This window comes from Bradysia coprophila, unplaced genomic scaffold, assembly GCF_014529535.1.
Source record: "Bradysia coprophila strain Holo2 unplaced genomic scaffold, BU_Bcop_v1 contig_151, whole genome shotgun sequence".
Taxonomy (NCBI): domain Eukaryota; kingdom Metazoa; phylum Arthropoda; class Insecta; order Diptera; family Sciaridae; genus Bradysia; species Bradysia coprophila.
Window position 1 is genome coordinate 1,288,426 of NW_023503423.1, and position 22,581 is coordinate 1,311,006.

The 22,581-nt window shown below is 36.5% G+C and overlaps 1 protein-coding gene across 2 annotated transcripts in view; it reads right to left on the reverse strand.

Moving 5' to 3' along the window:
- The window catches only part of LOC119074328 (O-acyltransferase like protein), a 32,948-nt gene that overhangs the window by 2,994 nt on the left and 7,373 nt on the right, over positions 1 to 22,581 (reverse strand). For both annotated transcript variants that reach the window (XM_037180409.1, XM_037180408.1), the window contains 7 exons: positions 4,129 to 4,245; positions 3,193 to 3,517; positions 2,837 to 3,123; positions 2,476 to 2,610; positions 1,928 to 2,054; positions 1,728 to 1,859; positions 1,491 to 1,656 (listed from right to left, as the gene is read on the reverse strand). In XM_037180409.1, coding sequence (XP_037036304.1) covers positions 1,491 to 1,656; positions 1,728 to 1,859; positions 1,928 to 2,054; positions 2,476 to 2,610; positions 2,837 to 3,123; positions 3,193 to 3,517; positions 4,129 to 4,245 — 1,289 coding nt within the window. The remainder of the gene's footprint in view (positions 1 to 1,490; positions 1,657 to 1,727; positions 1,860 to 1,927; positions 2,055 to 2,475; positions 2,611 to 2,836; positions 3,124 to 3,192; positions 3,518 to 4,128; positions 4,246 to 22,581) is intronic.

The following is a 22,581-nucleotide window of genomic DNA, read 5'->3' on the forward strand; positions in this document are numbered from 1 at the left end:
AAGTTGTTTATGAAAATCATTACGAAGAGGAACACTAACAAGTTCGACTTCTACCAACCTGTTGAACAAGCTGCTTTCAGATCTGGTTTCAGCACAAACGACCATTTGCAGGTGATGAGAACGCTTATTGAGAAGTGTCGTGAATACAACATCGACATAGTCTTGCTATTCATAGACTTCGAAAAAGCTTTCGATTCAGTGGAAACATGGTCGATATTGGACGCATTAGACGAATGTAGAGTAGACTCAAGGTACTCCAACACAATTCGATATGTGTACAAAAATGCTACTTCATGTATAAAACTTCATAAGAGCACGGAGAAATTCAGAATTGGCCGAGGTGTAAGGCAGGGTGACACCATTTCACCGAAATTATTCACGGCGATTCTGCAGAGTATTTTTAGGAAGTTAAACTGGAGTAAAATGGGATTAAAGATAAATGGAGAGTACCTGAGCAATCTCCGCTTCGCTGATGACATTGTACCGATAGCAGCGAATCTAGGTCAGGCTCAGCTTATGCTACAACAGTTAAGTGAAGAGGCGAGCAAAGTTGGCCTCACGATGAACTTATCGAAAACAAAAGTCATGACCAACATCGGGGACGATAGAGAAATCAAAATTGGTGACACTGTCATTGAACGAGTCGACAGCTATGTATATCTAGGACATAAACTGAAGTTAGGTCTGGACAACCAAACTGCAGAAATAAGACGTAGGATTGGTCTTGCATGGGCAGCGTTCGGAAAACTCAGACTAATTTTCAAAAGCAAAATGAATAATAGTCTGAAACGCAAAGTTTTCGACACTTGTGTCCTTCCAGTGCTCACTTATGGAGCGGAAACGTTAACTTTAACAAAAGCATCCGAAGATAAATTGAGAGTGACACAAAGAGCCATGGAACGGAGTATGCTTGGAATAACACTCAGAGACAGAATGACGAATCAATGGATTCGACAACAAACCAGGGTCGTTGATGTCATGGAAAGAATAGCATCTCTGAAATGGAGCTGGGCGGGACATATTGCAAGAAGGACAGACGAACTTTGGACCAAAAAGATCATGAACTGGCGACCATATAAAAGACGAGCTATAGGTAGACCACCAGAGAGATGGACAAACGGAATTAAGAATATTGCAGGTACAAACTGGCAGCAAATGGCAATGGATCGTACGAAATGGAAAGAAGTTGGAGAGGCCTACATCCAGCAGTGGATAGAAACAGGCTGAAAAAGAAGAAGAAGAAGAAGTCAGAGCTTGCCGTTTATTCTTGCGGTCGTTGTCGATAACAGATGACAGCCGTCTGTAACAGGACAAACGATTTCCATTTCTCTTTTGTATATCGGAAACGTTGACTAAATACGTCAAGACAAGACTTAGGATGCTGGTCTTGACTGATGTTGTTTCTCGCAGATTTACAAAATAAAAACAAAAACCGAATGGAGGTCTGACGACCGTGTATGGATCTTATATGAATATTATTGATAACATACCATGTCTTCAACCGGAAACAGTGTATTGATGTAGAGTACGTTGCGCCACCAATATTGCGGACAATTGACATGATCCAATGTCGGCGGTTCGAACACGGAATGGTGTTCCGAGTATTTCATTGTCACTTCCACCACTCCCAGTACGAACATGTACGGTGCCGTTAATCTGTTGGCGGAATAAAATGAGGACAAATTGCATTAGCATCAAGAGATCCCAGTGTTTCATATCCATCAGACCTAATAAATCGGTAAAAGATCAATCCAAAGAAATGGTACGTTCCGGCGGTAACTTCGCTGACACCTTGCGACAATTTCTCAAGTTTGCCTTTGGCATTCGTGCGGAAGTAGATGTAGGACACCAGGAAGCCACTTTGGAGAGGAAAGAAAATGTTTTTTTTATCGTTTGAGTTTATAAGGAATGTTGCGCAGGGTTTTACCTGATGAAAAAGAAAGTATCGACACTGTACGCACCATTGGTTATGGTTTGGAATAGAAATTCCTTTTCCACAACTTTCCTCAGCTCCATGTTGTCAGAGTACTTGAATACGATAATGCAGGTGTGACCTTTAGATCAGAGAAAACAACATTGAACAATTGTCCTAAAAAGACGCGAGAGCAACTGTTGATGCCTCAGCCAATAATATTTTGTTAAGAGCAATAGACTCTTTGCAAATTTGTAGCCTACATTTAGGCGGAAAATATTCGTTTTTTGTTGATTTCTCTGAACCACTGTTTTTGAAAAAGCAAAACCATTCAAACTACCAAAAATGTGTTGCTTTTAAGAGGAATGAATCTATACACGGCTAAATAGTTGCCTACATTTTGGGGCAAAATTTTGATGATAATTTTGGACTCGCATCCTTTTTGGAAAAAGTACGACCATCGTTAAAATGTGTTAGCTTTTGATAAAAATTTAAATGTTTGTGGTTTGCGGCATATTCTTACAACGACTGACATTCATTCCGAAGTAACTACAATTACATACCTAATATAACCCAAGCCATAGAGATGGCTCTGAGACCATGAATAGATGGAATTGTATCGCTGCCAACTCGTCTATCACAAATTGCATTAAAATTGGTCACAATTGAAAACGACAGCAAAAGTTCCGACCAAACACCTGGAAAATGAGAACTGATTTCTGTTTGTTCAAAGAACAACAACCCAACTGTAAGCAATTTGGATCTCTTTATTGAGCCAAAGTCTTAGATCAGTAGGGCAGTAAACGCAAAATTTAAGTTTTGCAATGTTGCTGCACATTGGTGGTTGTCATGTGATCAACATTATCGATTTGTGCAACTTAACAATCACGAATTTTCGCGTTTCTGACGCATCATTATACTCACTCAATTTCACATCATCAGACTCAGAAATAACTGACGATTCGGCAGCCAAATTCTCGTCGGAATTATTGTTGTTCATATTTCGCGGTATAACAATGCCAATGGGAAGATCGTTCTTGTTGGGCACTGCATCTGTTAGATCGTACGTCGTACAATTGATTCCAGATGACGAATCCGATGCTATTTCCTTGGTCATTTTCTTCTTTCGTCTCAGCTTCAACTGATGCCTTAGCACCAATTCATAGACCGTTCCCCAAACCAATAGTGCGCCAACTATTGACGAGACCACACTTTATGATGCGAAAGAGAGAAATTAGTTTTAAAATGTTCCTCAGAGAACGAAGACCAACAATTATTACACCAAAATAATGAACGTGCGGTCCGCTGCATAGTTATAAGGAGTTTGTGTAGGCGATCGGACTGTCATTATGGTCACTTGTTGATTGGACTGCAATTTTTGTGAAAAGTGTCCCATGACTTTGACATCATTGTCGCTACATGTAGATGGTAGACATAAGCCTACGTAAACGATGCGAGACACTGGAACAACTGATGTTGCATTGACTAGCATTTTTAGGACGAAAAATCCGGGCAGAAATGGTGGATTTTCAAATGGAATCGAACTGGATGATGGATTGTATACGCCGCTATGGCTTAGACCATCTTTACGCATCTCATCTTTTTCTGAAATAAAGAAGAAGTTTACACCTTCCTAATTTGCAGTAGTGGCAATAACTCCAAGCAAACACGAGACGTAACGGAAGGTTACATTGGATGCTGCGAAAGTAATTCATTACATGAGGTAACAAGGTTGTGATAAAAAAAAACTCCCACTGGTGTTTTTGAGTAACAAGCTTCGGTAACTGTCTTTACGACACAAGTTGCTCAAAAACACACAAGTAAATTTGGGAGTATCAGAAAGTCGTTTCCGAAGTAATGAAGTATACGTAGCAGCATCCAATGTATTCTGGACTTTATTACTACCTGTCCCATGCGAAACACTGAAAATAGTCCATAAATAATGGATTATTTTCGCAGGGGTTAACTTGCTACGTAATGGTCACCTTTCGCATGGGATAGGTAGAAAACTTGTTTACTAGCAGGAGTTTCACTTGTAAACAATTTGAGATTTGCAGTGTTTTGCTACAGTTGGTTCCAGAGAAATGATAACAGATGGCGCTGCGCTCTATAGACACTTGTTGTCATTTCTCTGGTTGGTTCACAAGCACCCACTACTAGTGTACAATAATAGTTCACATTATGTGTTGAAAAGGCTGTGAACGTGAACAACTTACGAAAAGTGTCTTCATGGAAATCAGTCCGATGAATACTCATACACAATGATAATGATCCGGTAAAGTAGTTATTGCCGTAGAAGAATCCAGTACTATGCCGGCCAGATGCATCGTCCACTGAAAGTAGATAAACATTCTTAATAACTAATCGTCATTGCATCAACAATAATGTAAAGTGAAAAATTAATATTGATTCTAATATGCCACAGAATAAATAAAATCGTGCCGTGTGGGTGCGATAAAGAATTTTTTTTATTTTTTTTTTAAATTGATGTGCAATCTGCATTTAACGATTCCACTTTGCTAATAAAATAAGACAACATTCACTAGAAGAACGTTTAATAGATGTTTTACAGTGAGGGCATTTTTCGCATTTTGAAATACCTTCATATCCTCGAGCATATCGTTGTACCTCCTCTTGCGATACTAATTTTTTGGGACTGTTTACTATTGTCTATCAGTCGTTTCGGTTTGTGGACCAGCTGATGCTAAGATGTGGTTGCACATTTATAATCGGCCAATAACGTCAGATAATATCGTTATTAGACGATAATATCGTCAGATAATATCGTTATTAAACGATAATATCGTCAGATAATATCGTTATTAAACGATAATATCGTCAGATAATATCGTTATTAGACGATAATATCGTTCAAAAGCGATATCTAAATTGTAAAATTATAAAATATTGCTTCGACGATACGATCGTTTTCCGGACGATATTGTCGTTGAAAAAACGGTAGTATCGTTTTTGAGGCGATAAAAATGTCCGCTTAAAAAAAAACCCTCACAAATTGGATAGATTCACAAAATGCATCTCTCACGATCTTTTTGAACAAAATAAAAACGATTTGTTCTTTACTAGCAAAATGGATGAGGCGAAGGCTGCATAAATTACTTTTAAAATCTATTCAATTAAAAGACCACCACCAAATCATCACCAAATCATCACTCGCTCATCACATCCATTCAAAATAATTATGAGAGCCAATAACGCGTATTCGAGTCAATTATTAGAATTGAGTCAATTATTAGAATTGAGGTATGGCTACAATGCAACACAGCCATCAGAGTAATCAAAAATGTCTACTTCAAGCTATACAAATTGTCACAGGGTACGTAACAGATTCTCCAACTGTCCTAGTGATGATCTAGCCGTCTACGAAAGGTTAACCTGTTGCAGATGGCAAGCATATGACCACTATTATTATCGGGTCTGTTACTTCCATCGATCAAAGTATTTTTATTCTGTTGATTTCAAATCTTGTACTTCAATTTTTTTAACGTGCATTTTTCTATATAAAAGACTATATTACTCAAAGCTTGTCATTATTATTGTCGTCGTAATCGATAACAGATGAATAGCCGTATGTAACAGGTTAACAGAAATTTTTAGCTTGCACACAAAAAGATCATATTTTGTACACTTCTAATAATTTGCATACGAGGTTCTGAGGTTACGAGCGACCTTGTATTACTGTTAACTGATGTTGACTTTTGACTTGCCTACATCTTATTGATTTTTTTTTGTAAATTTGTAACACTTAAGAATAGAGTTAGTCTTATGACATTTAGATGGTCAGCAGAAGATGAACATAATTTTTTGAGTTCATTATTCAAACTGTCTGAATGGAATTTGCAGATAATTTTCTTGCAACTGTGTCATTATGCAAAATAATTAATTTTAATGAGCTGGAACATTAATATGATTCGAATTTTCATTAAATTATTTATGATAAATTCCAATGCAAATAGATATCGGTGTGGGATATACGCAGGCTGTATCATAGCCCTACGTCAGTGAAGGGCCGTGACACAAGTCCGTTCACACTGAAAAATTTGACAAAAATTTGTTTCCGTAGGACTGAGGAACATATATACACGAACTTTTTGACTTTTCCCCCTTTGCTCCTACTACCCCCCCCCCCAAAGTATTTTATTCGTAATATGGGCGTCCATACGAGTTCAACGAGCTATCACACGCCTCATAAGGTTAAGATTTGGCCGAGATATTAAATTTCAAAATTTGGAAATTCGTATGAAGAAATGGATTTCCATACATTCTGAAATAGATGAATTTTACCAACCTTTGTCACTTTGTCCCTTTGTTACAACGAAACTTTTGAATTTACCGGTGGATTTAGCTGAAATTTTCAGGGTATGTCAAGGACGTAATTCTAAGAAAGTAATTTGAAGGGATTGTCATAAACTTTTAACTTCGGAGCTATGAGCGTTTTAAGCTATTGAGTTATAGGACCCATAACTCAGAAAATATTCGTTTAAAAGACAAATTTAGAGTTTCAAATTTCAGTCAACACGTGTTTCAGTGTTTTCAACAAAAATCTACCATTTGGGAGCTATGAGCGTTTTAAGTGCGAGCTATGTCAGCCATAACTCGGAAAATGTGGCAGATAGAAACCTCGTATAAAAGACAAAGTTATAGAGTTTTAGATTCTAGTCGATGCGTGTTTCATGGTTTTCGTTTATTTGGGAGCTGTGAGCGTTTTAAGTGCGTCAAATTTTCCAATTTCATCAACTTATTGATTTTCGTCAAATTTTCAATTTTCGTTAAATTTTTAAATTTCGTCAAATTATCGAATTTCGTTAATTTTTTTTATTTTCGTCAAATTTTCGATTTTCGTCAAATTTTTGAATTTCGTAAAATTTTCGATTTTCGTCAGATGAAAGCTGGAAGGCTCAGATCAAAGAGAAAGTTATACACTTTTGTAAGAAGAATATTTTCGTTCGAACTGCACAATATAATTGTCTTTTATCTGCGACCAAATTCTAAAAAATCGCGACTTGCAAAAGAGCTGATTTCGCCGAAAACCACTTACAGTGGAGGTGTGACGCAAGTCCTGCTATCCACTTACAAAAGAACTGATATCGATGTAGGTGACGCTTACAGAGTCGACACGCAAAAAGATATGCGTCACAAATGGCAGCTGATGAGGATAGTACGCGAAAGTTTGATCAACAAAAATTTTACCAGAAAAATTTTAGGAAGAAAATTATAATAAAAACGTTTGCGTCACAAGTGGCAGATGTTGAGGAAGGAAAATTTTTATAATTGTGAAATATATTGCTTTAAAGAACGGAATTCAGACGGAAGAAAGCCGAAGCATCTGCCACTTGTTGACGCAAATTTTTTTGTTATAATTTTCTTTCTAAAATTTTTCGGGTAAAATTTTTGTTGATCAAGCTTTCGCGTGCTTTCCTCACCAGCTGCCATTTGTGACGCATATCTTTTTACGTGTCGAATCTGTAAGCGTCACCTACACCGATATCAGTTCTTTTGTAAGTGGATAGCAGGACTTGCGTCACACCTCCACTGTAAGTGGGTTTGGGCGATACACATCTGCCTGCAACTGAATTGTTTTTTCAACAAAGAGCTTTACCTACCCAGGAAAAATGACTCATTACTTCATTGACATTATGATTTTTAAAACTAATTTCCCGATGGCTTAGTAAGTATAATAACTTGTGTGGCTGCACCCCTCGCCTTCAGCTCGAGTTGCAAACGCCACACTTGGCAAAATAAAAAGTTCAAAACAAGGATGTAATCTACTTTAATTAACTGATTGAAGCAGGCGGAGGATCTCGAACAAAAAATGCGATATTAACACTTTGAAAGATCTTTGACTTGAGCGACATAAATCGGTATATGCAGTCTGTTTTGGACACGCAAAAAGCGCATTTATGTTTTGAAACAGAGGAAACTTGGATAGGTCTGTTTCAAGGTTATTTGAGCTGTCAGAACGTCATCCACAGTCATAACCAAAAAATTGTTGTTGACAAAATGTTTGCGAAAGATTTAAATTCCCTAAGATTCCCTGAAAAACAACTAAAAAAAGGCACACAAACTACGGACTAACAGATAAAGCGTGAAATAGGCCCTGAAGCGAAGCCAAGTGACTTCTAGGGTGGGACATATATCACCAAGACCAAAATTAACTCGTCTAATGCTCAATATTTTTTGTAGCTCAGTTCAACACCCAATAAAAATAATAAATTTCAGAATAGATCAGTTGCATCGCATGGACCGAAAAATCAAACAAATAAACCGAAATGAAACGGTTAATGTTTCCAATCAAAACTGTTACGGTGAAAGCATTACGTAAGCTGTAGAGAGTATACAATGTGTATGTAAAGGAAAACACATAACAAGTTTGGTGCTATGGTCTAGTCATATATGAACCTCAGGGCATACCTGTCTGCGATGAACGAAAACAAAACAGCTGGAAAAAGTTTTTACTTTTTACATGTCATCGTGCGGTAAAGTGCACTTTACATCACCGTTTGTAACTGTGAAGAAGTGCATACCGGACGCTAGCATGTAATAATATGATAAGCACTTGCAGGAAAATTTACTTATCCACTCTAGGGTTATGTACACACTTCCTTCTCATGAGTAAGCAAATTTTCCGGCCGGTGCGTAACATACTATTTCGTTCGCTCTCTGAATACAATGTGAAGAAAGAAAGAAAAAATTAGCAGAAAAAAATGTTACTCGTCAGATTAAACATTGAGTTGATGAAGTGATGAAGAGTTTTTCGAACTGGCGATTTGCGATGGTTTATGTATTTATGTAATGTCTGATCATGCGGCTCAAAGTCAACGAACAACGAAAGTGTGATAAAAAAAACTGATATTTGCTGAAGAAAGTGAAAACTCGTTGATATGGGCTTGGGTTAGGTGAGGTGAGTTTGGTATGAGTGTAGCTGGCATTCGGTTTTTTTCGTCATTCTTTGCAGTTTATTTAAAGAGATTGTTTCAATAATTTCTCTCACCTTGTAATTTATGTTAAAATAAAATTCAATTCAAAAGCCTCCTTCTTTTTTGATAATCCGAGAGCAACAGCAAAATAAGAGCGAATGAACAATTTGGTCGTATAACAGCAAAATGTATGCGATGGTAGGTTACATTGGATGCTGCGAAAGTAATTCATTACGTGCGGTAACGATTTTGTGATTAAAGCAAGATATCAAATGTGTTTTTGAGCCAGTAACTGTCTTTTCGACAACAAGTAAGAGATTCAACAATCCTGGTGGTGATATGCTTCAGTTTTTAGACTCACGTGCTGTGTGATGATCTTTCTCGACTGGCAATATCAATTTTTAATTTCGTATCTCAGGGTCGACAACAACAGATTCGTTCGAAGATCATTCCTCCTTTGAAACGAAACTCAAATTAATTGTATACAGACAGAATACAGAACGGAGATGCAAAAAACCAAAATTTTGCGACGAAACGAATTTTGTGAAAAAAAATTACTTTGAAGTAAAAACAGGTTACTCGAAGTATTTTTCCATTTGTAGTCATCCTATTCTTCTGCTTAAAATAAAATTGTCATGCAAAAAATTCTTCAGACTTTGTTAATACCTTTGGACATATTTGTTTACGTTTTTTTTGGAGGGACAGTCAGAATCAGAATTTATGAACTGTGTATCAGGTTAAGGTAATAAATTATTTGCTGGTGATTTATTGAAAGCAAAAAAGAGAGAACAAACGTTCCTAACGTTTCTGACCGCGGTTTCTTCTCTTTGTGAATTTTTTACGTTTATTTTCGAGCAATGATTTTTAGTATGTTACGTCACCGTTTGTAAATATTTGTTTAGGCAAGTGTGAGGTTTGTGGAACGAGCCGAAGGCGAGTGGAGTAATCACACGTGCCTAAACAAGCATTAAAAACCAGTGACGTAACACATTTTACATGTTTGTGACCGTTCCTCTCAACTAATTTTCTGCAATTTCGACACTGTCAATAATTAAATTAAGGACCCTGTATTTTCTACACAATAGCTTCTTTGGAAATTTTTGTTCAGAATTCAATTCTCTTTAACTTTCTAGAAGAAAGTTTTTTTTCTATCTCTCTCGATTCTCTTTATATAAGTGAAAATGTATGAAAAAACTCAGATTTTGAGATGGGAGCGGCCATTTCTCAAAATTGACCCATATTTCAGCTTGGCACCCGAACTATTCTTCATCTAGGAGTCGAACTTTACCGAAAACCGCTTTCAGATGCTCCGGACATATGTTTGCACACAGGATGTTCCATGGCTCCTATATTATGAGACATATGCAGTTGAAAATAAGGAAAAAAATTTGGCTAATTCGGCGAACCTGTAACTGTTCCTCTTGAAAAGCAAAAGAAACTCCAAAATTTTCTTGATTGCTACTAGCCTCAACTTTTAAACGACACCATGGGTAGTGAAGTGTAGATTTGAGATAAGGTTCCTGTGTGCGGAAAATGAGGTGATATCCGGTGTTGATATCTGGGAATGTTGAGAGTGTTTTTGAAAAAACATGTTCTAGTAGAATGTAGAACTTTGAAACTCTACGAAACCGCCAAAGGTTCCTATGCTCCAAAAGAAGTCGGTGGAGACACTGCAACAGGTGCTGTAGAGTTGAGACACCTTGGCCAGTAGATATATACACATTATTTCATGACAGTAACTGTACTCTTTTACAAACTATTTCTGATTTTTCATACTGTGAAATGTAATGATGAGGGTGGGAGAAGCGCATAGACATTCAGTTAAAGAAACGCACCAAATTTTGTATGTTTTGCTGGCTCACATAAATATCCCATTCATGGCATGACACATATCACGTCTGATATGACACAAAAATGGTTGTTTCAACCTCCAACAAGCTACATCAGCGTTGTATCCAGTCAACGTAAATGTTATTACGATAGGCCGAAAGATTCGTGATCAAACTCTTTAATTATTTATAATTTCTGCAATATTTTGCATAAAAAAACATTTTTCTTAGGAAAATGAAATTCAAAAATTAATTTTTACAGGTGTCTTTAGTCTTGCTCATTGCAGGCGATCGTTTGTAATTTCATATAAATGACCTTGTAACACTTTGACAAAGAAGTTGATGACTACGTAGTATTCACAAAAAAAAACAAACTCAACCGATTGCAATGATCGTTTATAAGTCATACACATCATCATCGTTTACCATACCTTCGGTGTCATCGTTGTGTATTGTTGAATTGTCATTGACTCAATTCGTGTAATATTGCACATCGAAACAATAAAGACGAGCATTTATCGTTTGATAGATCATAATCCAATGGATTGCATTGCAGGCTACATACCACTTTGGATGTCTTGAATGAGTAAATCAGCTGCTACTTGTTTGCCAATTATATGTATTACTCAATTAGTTGATACTCGCAAAAAACTGGCTATTCATCTGTTATCGATAACACCGACGAAAAAAATGGCAAGCTCAGGGTAATATGGTCCTTTATATGATAAAATGCATGTTAAAAATATTGTACAAGATCTGAAATTAACCGATTAAAAATACTTTTATCAATGGAAGTAATAGACCCGATAATAATACTGGCCATATGCTTGCCGTCTATAACCAGATTAACGACACAATTTCTAAAATGGTTTTCAAATTAAGTTTTTATAGTTGTGTAGTACATGTAGAGCAGGGCCTATTATCTGTAAATTTATTCAACGAATTTATTGAAATTTATCAAAAATTTATTTTAGGTGATTTTAGGTAGATCTTCGGTTTGGTTTGGTAAATTTCGATAAATATTATGTAAATTTCGCTAAATTTTGGTTAAATTTGGTAAATTTAGCTAAAATTTGATAAATTTTCGGTAAATGTCAGTAAGTTTTGGTAAATGGTTTGGTAAATTTCGGATTCGGTAAATTTCGAAAAATTGACGTAAATCTTTAATAAATTTCGGTAAGTTTTGGTAAATATTCGGTAAATTTTGCATTCTGTAAATTTTAGTAAATATTCGGTAAATTTCAGTAAGTTTTCGTAAGTTTTGGTAAATATTCGGTAAATTTCGCATTCGGTAAATTTTAGTAAATATTCTGTAAATTTCGCATTCGGTAAATTTCAGTAAGTTTTGGTAAATATTCGGTAAATTTGGCATTCGGTAAACTTCGGTACGTTTTGGTAAATATTCGGTAAATTTCGCTTTAGGTAGATTTCAGTAAGTTTTCGTAAGTTTTGATAAATATTCTGTAAACACATTCGGTAGATTTTGCAAATTTGTAAATTTCGGTAAACTTTGGTAAATTTATGTAAATATTCGGTAAATTTGGCATTCGGTAAACTTCAGTAAGTTTTGGTAAATTTCAGTAAGTTTTCGTAAGTTTTGATAAATATTCTGTAAACACATTCGATAGATTTCGCATTCGGTAAATTTCGGTAAACTTTAGTAAATATTCGATAAATTTGGCATTCGGTAAACTTCAGTAAGTTTTGGTAAATATTTGGTAAATTTCGCATTCGGTAAATTTCGGTAAGTTTTGGTAATTATTTGGTTTGGTAAATTTCGGATTCGGTATATTTGGAAAAATTGACGTAAATCTTTTATAAATTTCGGTAAATATTCGTTAAATATCAGCAAATTCGGTAATTCGGTAAATTCATCAATAATAGACCCGCTGTACAGGCATCTTCACGTACGTGAGATTTAAGGTATTTATTTTTAACAGATCCATGTGAATCATTTAAATTTCGTTACGATTATGACTATTGACTTCTCGACTATTTCTATCCTTCACGATTAATAAATTTTATTGCACCTTTCCCAAACAAATTCTCAACTTCTCGATAATTTGAAAACAAACATCACACCGACCGACCATCATAATTATGCGATACACAGTACGGTTTTGTTGTGACACTCACCAGAATTGTGTTGCAGCACTCAAATTTAACATAAAATTTAATTGTTTTTCTGCTGTGGCAATATTGTTAATGACCCGCTATTATTGTTCTAATTAAATCCGAAACCAAATAGTAAACAATGCAAAACGATGTGGGCTCTTTTTCAATCCGAAAATCGTTGGAAATCATTCCAAGTGAATTGAATTTACCTTGAACTTGAGAGAGTATACTTGCGACAGTTAGGTGAGTGTGTCATCTTTTATAGACTGTTACGGCAAAAGTAACCAGTGAGGTCTATGTTAGTGCTTAGAGCAAAATGTGTATTAACAACGCACTGCAAACCAAACACTAGAAGATAAATTAAAAATGGTCTGGTTCGACGCAGTAGTCAGAATTTCTCATATAAATACAGTTTCTAATGTTGGTGTTAAAGGGCTAAATGACCGTTAAAAAATTCTGTTCTGGTGGCTGATTTGTGGGCGGCAATATTAAATGTGACAGTTGGGATCAAAAGTCGGTCTATTCCATCTGTCAAAGTGACGTTTCAAATGTCAAACCAAAAAATTTTAGCCAAATAAACACAAAATCGTTTTTTTTTCTATGAGTCTATTCCACTGATAGAATTGAGGAAAAATAAGCGAGTTCGTAACTGCTTTGCATAAAAATTTTGGTTTGACGTTTAAAACGTCACTTTGACAGATGAAATAGACCGACTTTTGATCCCATCTGTCACAAATGAAGTAAAAGATGTGGTTTTAAATGATTCTGTTGAAAATATTTAGAACAAAGGTAGGTATAATGATTCAGGTTCTACGCCAAAGTGTGGAAAAATTTAAGAAAATTATTATTGAAAAACAAGCCCTGGCAGAGCCGACTTGATAAGAAGAAACTGACGTCGTTGAATAAAAATTCGAAGAGATCTCACCTAATTGATGAGCTACATACGATGTGAAATGTGAAAGCAAATGAATTTTGTTTAGGAAAATCCACAAGTCTCAAGTCTCAGTCTAAGACCAGGGCTAATTTTTTGGAATTTAACTCGTAACTCCTAAAAGTAGGGCCTGCCTAAGACTGAAATATTCTTCAAATTAGTTGCAACTTCACGTAATAGTATTACATCTGGTGAGACATTGGTTGGGCGGCTATTATGCACGACTTTCGATAAAATCTAGTACTTCTAGTAGCTCTGGGTGAAAGAAATCGAAAGACAAAATCAAGTCCAAATTAAGTGTCTTTCGATAATTTGGCTGGCTGTAACTTTGACAATTACCTCTGATGTTAATGATTGCCTTCTGTGGAAGGTTAATTACACGTCTGGTGTAGTGCCACAAATTGTCGAAATTCTTGTGGCGAATTTTTAACGTACCGTTTTAAGTTTCGATTTCATTCTCGTCGACTATAACCGTATCTGTTTAGATATATACATATGCAACACTTTCAGCGGTATAATGTACACACCGTATACCGACTATACCATTTATAGTCATTCCATTCCATCGAGCTGTTACAAAATCATTAGCAATTATTTTGATGTACCCACAAATAATGTACCTGACTGAAATGTTTGATGTTTTGTTTTCATGTCTACACATTTACCTAAATCATTTTTAAAAACAAAAATTTGTGAACTACTTCACATATAATGTACTATACGCCGTATAGTACACTCTAATTGCTATATTTATCATCGACCGACACAATAACCTGGCACACGAAAGAAAGAAAAAATCGTTTTTTTATTGTTAAACGATAAATACAATTAAGCGGACACACATGATTAACTTACAGTTCTTAAAATGAAATATTTTTTTGTCGTCGATGAATGCTTTTGTGGATAACATAACAAACATTACATCAGCGATATATTGTTACTCTCGGTACTTTTTATTGGCTCAATTGCCGCAAACATTCACTTTTGTTTACACAAATGCTAAGAGTTACACACATAACATATTGAAACGACGACGATCTATTTACCACTCTTCTCGCTTATTTGTCCAGTTCAGAGACAAAATAATTCATGTTCGCAGTACCTTTCATAGGTCTGGTAAGCCTCAACGCGAATGTTTGAAACTTGGTCAGTGTGAGGGTTCGATTCTAGTGTCAGACAATTCCACATGGCTAGCGCTGCTATCTCATTGGTAACGTATTAAAGTTCAAATTTAACGATTTTCTTACCAAAATTACCAAAATTTAAAGAAATTTTTTCAAAATTTACCGAATGAAGCTTCATAATTTGAGTAGTGTAGTGTGGGTAGTGTGACTGGTGGCTGCAACGATGTACACACTGAATGACTCATATGACGTCACCCAAATACGATAAATTTGTGTGCATGTCTCCAAAAACCGTTAATGGAATGGATTAGGAACAAACATTCGGAACGCAGGATGTACACATGCGAAGAAATTTTTCCCGAGGTCAGCTGCTAAATGGGCTGAGGATCTGCTTACCAGACGCTATGGGCTGAGGATCTGCTTACCAGACGCTATGGGCTGAAACGTCACCTAAGCAAGCTGCGGCTCTTGGAGACTCCTTGGTGTTATTGTGGACTGGATAAAGGGCCGGGCACATTATATGTAAAGGTCCCAAGTTCCTTAAGCTAAGACGATCACTCCTAGGAGATTATGTGGTAAAGCCTTCCGAAGTCTGTCATTTTAGATAGGTTCCTGGAGAGGAAGGCTGCTGTGTTTTAAATCATGATGGGGAAAGAAACAAAGGATCACAAGATCTGTGTTGTAAGATCAATAAGTTGATCGTCACACCCTGATAAATCTAAATCTAGCGCCCAACTTTCCTCAGAGAGTATTTGCATACTCAAACAAAACCTTTTTCCAATTTTTTTTCAGTGCCAAAACTATATGATACACTGTTAAGTTTCAGTACTCTGGCAAAGTACTAGAGGAACAGTGGACAGTGCTGCACACCAGGGACGCCGACTTGTGTTTGGGAGTAGTGGTGCTCATACAACAAGCGAATCTGGGAGTAGTGGTGCTCTTTCCAGTAAAACTGGAAAGATGTAGTGGTGCTCATCATTCGAGTAGTGGTGCCCGAGCCTCGCTTGTCCTTAGAAGTCGGCGCCCCTGCTGCACACAGCCCCAAGCATTTTGAATGGAAAACTTTTTTTTTCAATTCCGCGAACGAATCACATCTGAGATTTGAAAATTACCGTGAAGGTCTCTGGTTGTCGTATCACTTCGTCATATAGTTTACATTCATCTTTCGCAACAATCATCATGACAAATTCATTACTAAACACTTTCGCCGGATTATTTGATCTTCAACGGCGACATGATGTGTTATGCTATGTCCTCTAGATTTATTTGTAATTACTTAGTAAAATCGTATAATGCAAATGATTTTCCATTTATTAAGGGAAATTACACATTTGACTCAAGTCGATAGCGATTACAATGTTAGAGTAAATATAAATAAATGCGAGTGAACAGCATGCAAATACTTCAGATCACAATGTGTCGACAAGGTTTCCAAATAGAGGAGACAGAAAAAAAAGAAGGCTAACCAATTTAATAGTAATAATGAGATGTGAACGCTTTTTTTTCTTTCAGTTTCTATTAAAACATTATAACTTGATTAGACCGGTGATAATTGATCCGTCATGAGGTGTAATGTAGTCGCGGCCTTCGGTTAGATGTCTCGGCAATGTGGCGCAGGTCCGGGTTCTGATGAAATAACTTCACTCTGGTAAAAATATCCATGTAATGGCGTAGCAGTGAAGTTGGTTCACAAAAAATAGAACGCTGACATTACAGTGTGTTCATCTTTAGAAAACACAATTTAAGATTTTTTTAAAGAGTTCTAAGGGTCATCGATGGTTTCAATCAATTAATGCTTCTCAGTCTATGATATTTGGCGCAAAATTTAAATTCGCTTTAGCTAACTACAAAACGAAAACATGAGCGCTGTGATCGTTCGTCTTAAAAAAACTGTAACTTCAGTAATTCTGTAATTTTTGAATTATGTATATAGCCCACACAACCACATACATCCATTTTTCAAAAATGATGACGCCACAAGTTAAAATAGCAATAAAAATTAAAATGACATAAAATATCGGACATTACACTCATACTGAAACACTTCTAGAGAATTCAATTGCAAATATGTTAACCACCACAATTGGTCCAAAAATTATAGAAATCACAGCCGGAATGGTACTTTTGTTAAGACGGCCGATCTCAGCGCTTAAATTGGATTAAATAGAGATTTTGGAAAGCATTTTTTTGTTTTCGACGCCATCTTGAAACCATAGTCCAAAATATTTGTCTTAGTCCATACAACAAAATTGGATCATGAAATTGCTCGTAACAACCCGATCGTGAAAAGCGCGACCAGACTATATTACATTTGACATTTAGTTACCAATCAGCACTGCCCCGTGGGCCTTCTCGGTCTACATGACCAGTAAAATTATCGAGTCTATTACTTGATGACATTGAACACTGATTTTGTTGTTGATTGAACTAGTTATTTTCATACCTTGCGTCTGAATTTGCGGAGAAACCGTTATTTATACAACCGAGTGATAAACTACTACTACTACTACAGGCCGAGTGTGACAATATACATCGTGTGCCTAAAAAAGCATTTATCATTGAGTTGTATACAACGTTTTCGCAATAAAGGCAATGGAAAATCCTACTTTTCGTCACTTGTTGCGAAAAAGGTTTGTATTCCCTAGAAAATCCCTTTAGCATGCGTTAGGAAAAATGTATTTTTCTCACGTCAAAGGTGTGTCAACCTGAAGAACTTGCGTCACAGTATCATTGGAAAAATTAAAAATGGAATCAGATTGGGAACACCACATCAACTAGATTGGGTTTCCAAATTTTAATAAATTTTCATGTTCACGAAAATCTGAGGTGTAATTGAAACAAAAATCAATTGTAAACTGACTCTTCGTCGGAATCAAATTTTATTTTACTTTCACTTTAATTCCTTACAGTCGTTGCACTACATAAACCGATAAATTATTCTCTGTTCAATCATTATATTGAATGATCACCGTGTTCAGTTTTCGCATGAAACAATGAATTAGCAAATGCAATTTAAAATTACTTTCCGGCAACAACTTAGGTGATAGCTATCACTGTCGGAAGCATTTATTGCTAAAGCTGCAATGCGTATCGTAGAAGAAGCAAACATTTTGTTGAATTTTAATAATTTGCGGCGATGGTTGTACTCGGTATCAATCTGACCTTGCAACAGAAGGATAATTTCACTTTCAAGTAAAACTTATTTTACAAAACTAAACTTTCTACCATTTCAAGGCTCTTTTTTCGATTGATTGTTCGTGGACTTGCTTAACTCGCCTTAAATAAAATAATTGTAATTAACGTAAGACATGCTGGACATGTTAGTCCAGTCCCTTTTGTCATTCGGTTTACGTTTTATAATTATTTTCTTTTTCGTTGACTGCAGCCTTTACTTCTTCAACAAGTATGTGAGGCAGATCTTCTGATCCTACGTTCCTAACGACTGGTCTGTCTTCTTCTGTCGTAGAATTCGGGTTGGGACGTTTCGATGAAAACAAATCTTCGTAATATTCTTTGGCGATATCTAATATCGTATTTCGGTCCGATTGAATCGTTCCTGTTTTGTCTCGTAATTTGAAGATTTCTTTCTTCACATTCATCAGTTTGGATCGTAAGACTTTCATGTTGCAATTCGCTTGAATCGTATTTCGAGCCACGAAATGAAAAACAAAAAGTCACCTGGTGAAGATGGTGTTCCCATCGAAGCCATTAAACTAGTTGGAGACTCCCTATTAAGTGCAATAACGGCTTTGTTCAATCAGTGCCTCCAATGGGAAAAAATCCCAGAAGCATGGGAAAATGCAGAGATCACATTACTGCACAAAAAAGGGGACATAACAAAGCTAGAAAATTACCGGCCCATAAGTCTTTTATCAACACTGTACAAGCTATTCATGAAAATCATCACAAAAAGGAACACGAAAAAGTTCGACTTCTACCAACCAGTCGAACAAGGTGGATTTAGATCAGGTTTCAGCACGAACGATCATTTACAAGTGATGAGAACGTTGATTGAAAAATGCAACGAATACAAGATTAGCATAGTCTTGATATTCATTGACTTCGAAAAAGCATTTGATTCAGTCGATATGGGACTCATTGGACGAATGTAGAGTGGACTCAAGGTACTCCAAGGTGCTCCAATATGTGTACGAAAATGATACGTCATGTATTAAACTTCATGAGAACACGACGAAATTCAGGCTAGGTCGAGGTGTAAGACAGGGTGACACCATCTCACCGAAACTGTTCACATCAGTCCTGGAGAGTGTTTTCAAGAAATTAGACTGGAGCAAAAAGGGAATTGACATAAAAGGAGAATTCCTTAGTCATCTCCGTTTCGCAGATGACATTGTCCTAGTCGCACTAAATCTATACCAAGCACAAGTCATGTTAGAAGAGTTAAATGAAGAGGCTAACAAAGTTGGTCTCAAGATGAACTTATCTAAAACGAAAATCATGACAAACATTGACGACGACAGACAAATAAAAATTGGAGATACAGTTATTGAAAGAGTCGACAGCTATGTATACCTTGGTCACAAACTGAAATTAGGTCTAGACAACCAAACTGCAGAAATCAGGCGTAGAATTAGTCTTGGATGGGCAGCTTTCGGGAAACTCAGCCTGATTTTCAAAAGCAAAATGAATAATAGTCTAAAACGGAAAGTTTTCGATAGGTGTGTCCTTCCAGTGTTGACATATGGAGCAGAAACGTTAACATTAACCAAAGCATCTGAAAATAAGTTGAGAGTGGCACAAAGAGCCATGGAACGAAGTATGCTTGGAATTACACTCAGAGACAAAATGACAAACCAATGGATTCGCCAACAAACAAAAGTCGTTGATGTCATGGAAAGAATTGCGTCTCTAAAGTGGAGTTGGGCAGGACATATTGCAAGAAGGACAGATGACCGTTGGACCAAAGCCATCATGGACTGGAGACCCCCCACAACAAGACCTGTCGGAAGACCACCAGAGAGATGGACAAACGGAATAAAGAAATACATCAAAGGTACATATGGACACACGAACTGGCAACAAGTGGCAATGGATCGTACAACATGGAAAAATTTAGGGGAGGCCTACATCCAGCAGTGGATACAAACAGGCTAAAGAAGAAGAAGAAGAAGAAGAATTATTTTCTTTATCTCTTATTGGGCAAGGAAAACTGTGGAACAAACGAATAGACGAATAAAATTCAAATCAGTATCAGAGATTTTTTGAAAAGACTTTATTTTCGTGGAACGCCTGATCAAGTGTCAACATTTCGTGGATTTTTTTTTAGAGAAACAAAATGGCGTCGATGTAGCCATTTTCCTAAAAAAGTGACCCGGAAAATCCCAAAACTTTAAGGCCAATTCGAAACCAATTTCATCAGATGAAGGCTTTTTGGAAAGGTAACGTCAGCCTTTCGAATAGTACCCTAGTCGTTACCGTGAAGTTAAGATTTCTAGGTCAAAATATGACAGCTTATTCTACCAATATACTCAAAGAAACGTTTAGTCTCCTGTCACTATTTAGCTGAATGAAAGGCCGGAATAATATCAGAAAATCTTACTTCTAGGAAGCGTGGAAATCCTTGCCTGTATCTCAACAACCAGACAACAGAGTAAAGTTCGCTTCGAAGGCTTAACAAAAAGCTCTAACTTGATAAAGTCAGTTTCGAATTGGCGGTGTGAGGCTACCTCAAAGTTTTGGGATTTTACTGGCCATTTTTTGGGAAAATCCCTGTAGCGAAGCCATTTTGTTTCGCTCAAAAAAAGTTGTTCCACAAAATCTTGGTCAGACTTTCAAGGAAAAAAGAATCGAAAAGTTTGTCTCGTTCGATATTTGAATTTTAATTTTTTTTTTTCATATAAAACGCTTTTTCGGTCGGTAAAGCGATTATCTATTTTCCATGCCCAATCCCATATGGGATAAAGAAAAAATTTAAAAAAACCTAAAGCGATCGGATCTACTTTTTCCGACACAAGGGACTGGACTATGCAGTAAATTCGCTAAACTCTGTAAAAACTACACTCGAACCCACCCATACAATTACATTCACACGAAAACGACCAAACAAAAAAAAATTCGACAAATTACTCTTTTCTCAACAACTATAATGCTCCATCAATTTCGACATTAAAAATGCAACACTGCGAACAAAATGCATCTGCCCACACAATAAAGATAAAAGTTTGTTGATGATTTGCCATCTTAAAAGTTCATTTTCACATTACACATCTCGTTGCCTCATTGTGTAAGCACCGATGATATTTCAAATTAACTCAAGGGAATTCATCATTGAATTGGTATACTCATCTCTTAAACACCTGCTGCAATGATGGGTGAAATTTTCGCATTTACATAAATCAATTACGATTTTGCGATGCAGAGAGTATACGTAATGTTACAGCAGCTGGCTTTATATCATTTGGTTTCTTATACAATTGCGATTATTGCTTAAAAAATTCTCTAGTAAATGGCATGAAGTAAACTACAAAAGTGATGTCTTGAACAGTCTGGAACGTGCCCTATTATGGACTGTAGATCGGCAATTAATAATAATCAATTTAACGCGTCTTTTGTCGAGATGAATACGTCATTCAAAATACACGATGGCATTTGTACGAATGTACTGTAGTCATTTCACTACTGCTCTCATTCATCTTTTTTTTTTAGATCATACGAAGCTATGAGTCGCTATTTGTTTACATGAAGGAGACAACAAAACAGTATAGAAGATGCTGTTACCAATAAGTCTACTGGGTAAAAGAAAACACGTAATCACTTCGCTGTTGACTAAATAAAAGAAATTGAGAAATATTGAAAGACCGCGATATGCAATGCCATAATTCGTTGGTCTTTAGTTTCATACGGAGTTTTTAAACAAAATTGGTTGCTTATGCAGCTTTTAAAGGTTTTTCGATCATAACTGATGCCCCGAACCTTCAAGTCTTATGCAAAAAATTCGATTCGAGGGGTAAACCACCACCAGAATGAGTGGGACAGGTCCATAGAATTAAATTGGTACCGAGTGGAAAAAAAGTTGGAAATTTCATTTCGATGGTGTTGTTAGTGGCCAGAGCACAGCGAGGACGACAAGTCACCCGAGTATCGGTTATTCGTTTACCAAGTGGCGAAAATTTGAAATTCAAACAAGTGCTTCGCTTCGATTAACAACCACAATTCGCTCGAGAAGGAATTTATTATTTCTTCCCAAGGTGAACACATAATTTTTTTCCCGTGCGTGTCTCTCCACAAACAAACACATCAATTTGTTTCACCATTTTTCAAACCGAAACAAAGTGACAGTTGCAAAGCGAAAAAACTCTTGTTCACCCAATGGGAGAAAGAAGAGTTGAGAAAATGAAAAATTTTCCCACCCGAACTTTCATCAGGGAAAGCGTCAATAAAATGCCATCTTCTCACCGCATTTGAGTGGAGAAACTAAGGTTAATAAACTTTCCTATTTTTTTACAACGCAATCGGCTGAAACTTCGGGAACCTTTTTTGTAAAATAAATTGTGTTGACGTTGACCTCGAAAAAAAGTGGAAAATTTCATGTTCTCTGGTCTCTCGAAAAGAAATTGACAGAAATTTCCCCATCGGTGAACAAATAACTGTTTCCTATGTGCTGAGTGATTTATCTTATTTTCTCTACTCAAAAGGCCGTGAGAAAAACGCGTCTTGTTGCATTTCCAGTGAATTTCCCGTGGGGAGAAAATAGAAGTTATCTCACTTGAACTGT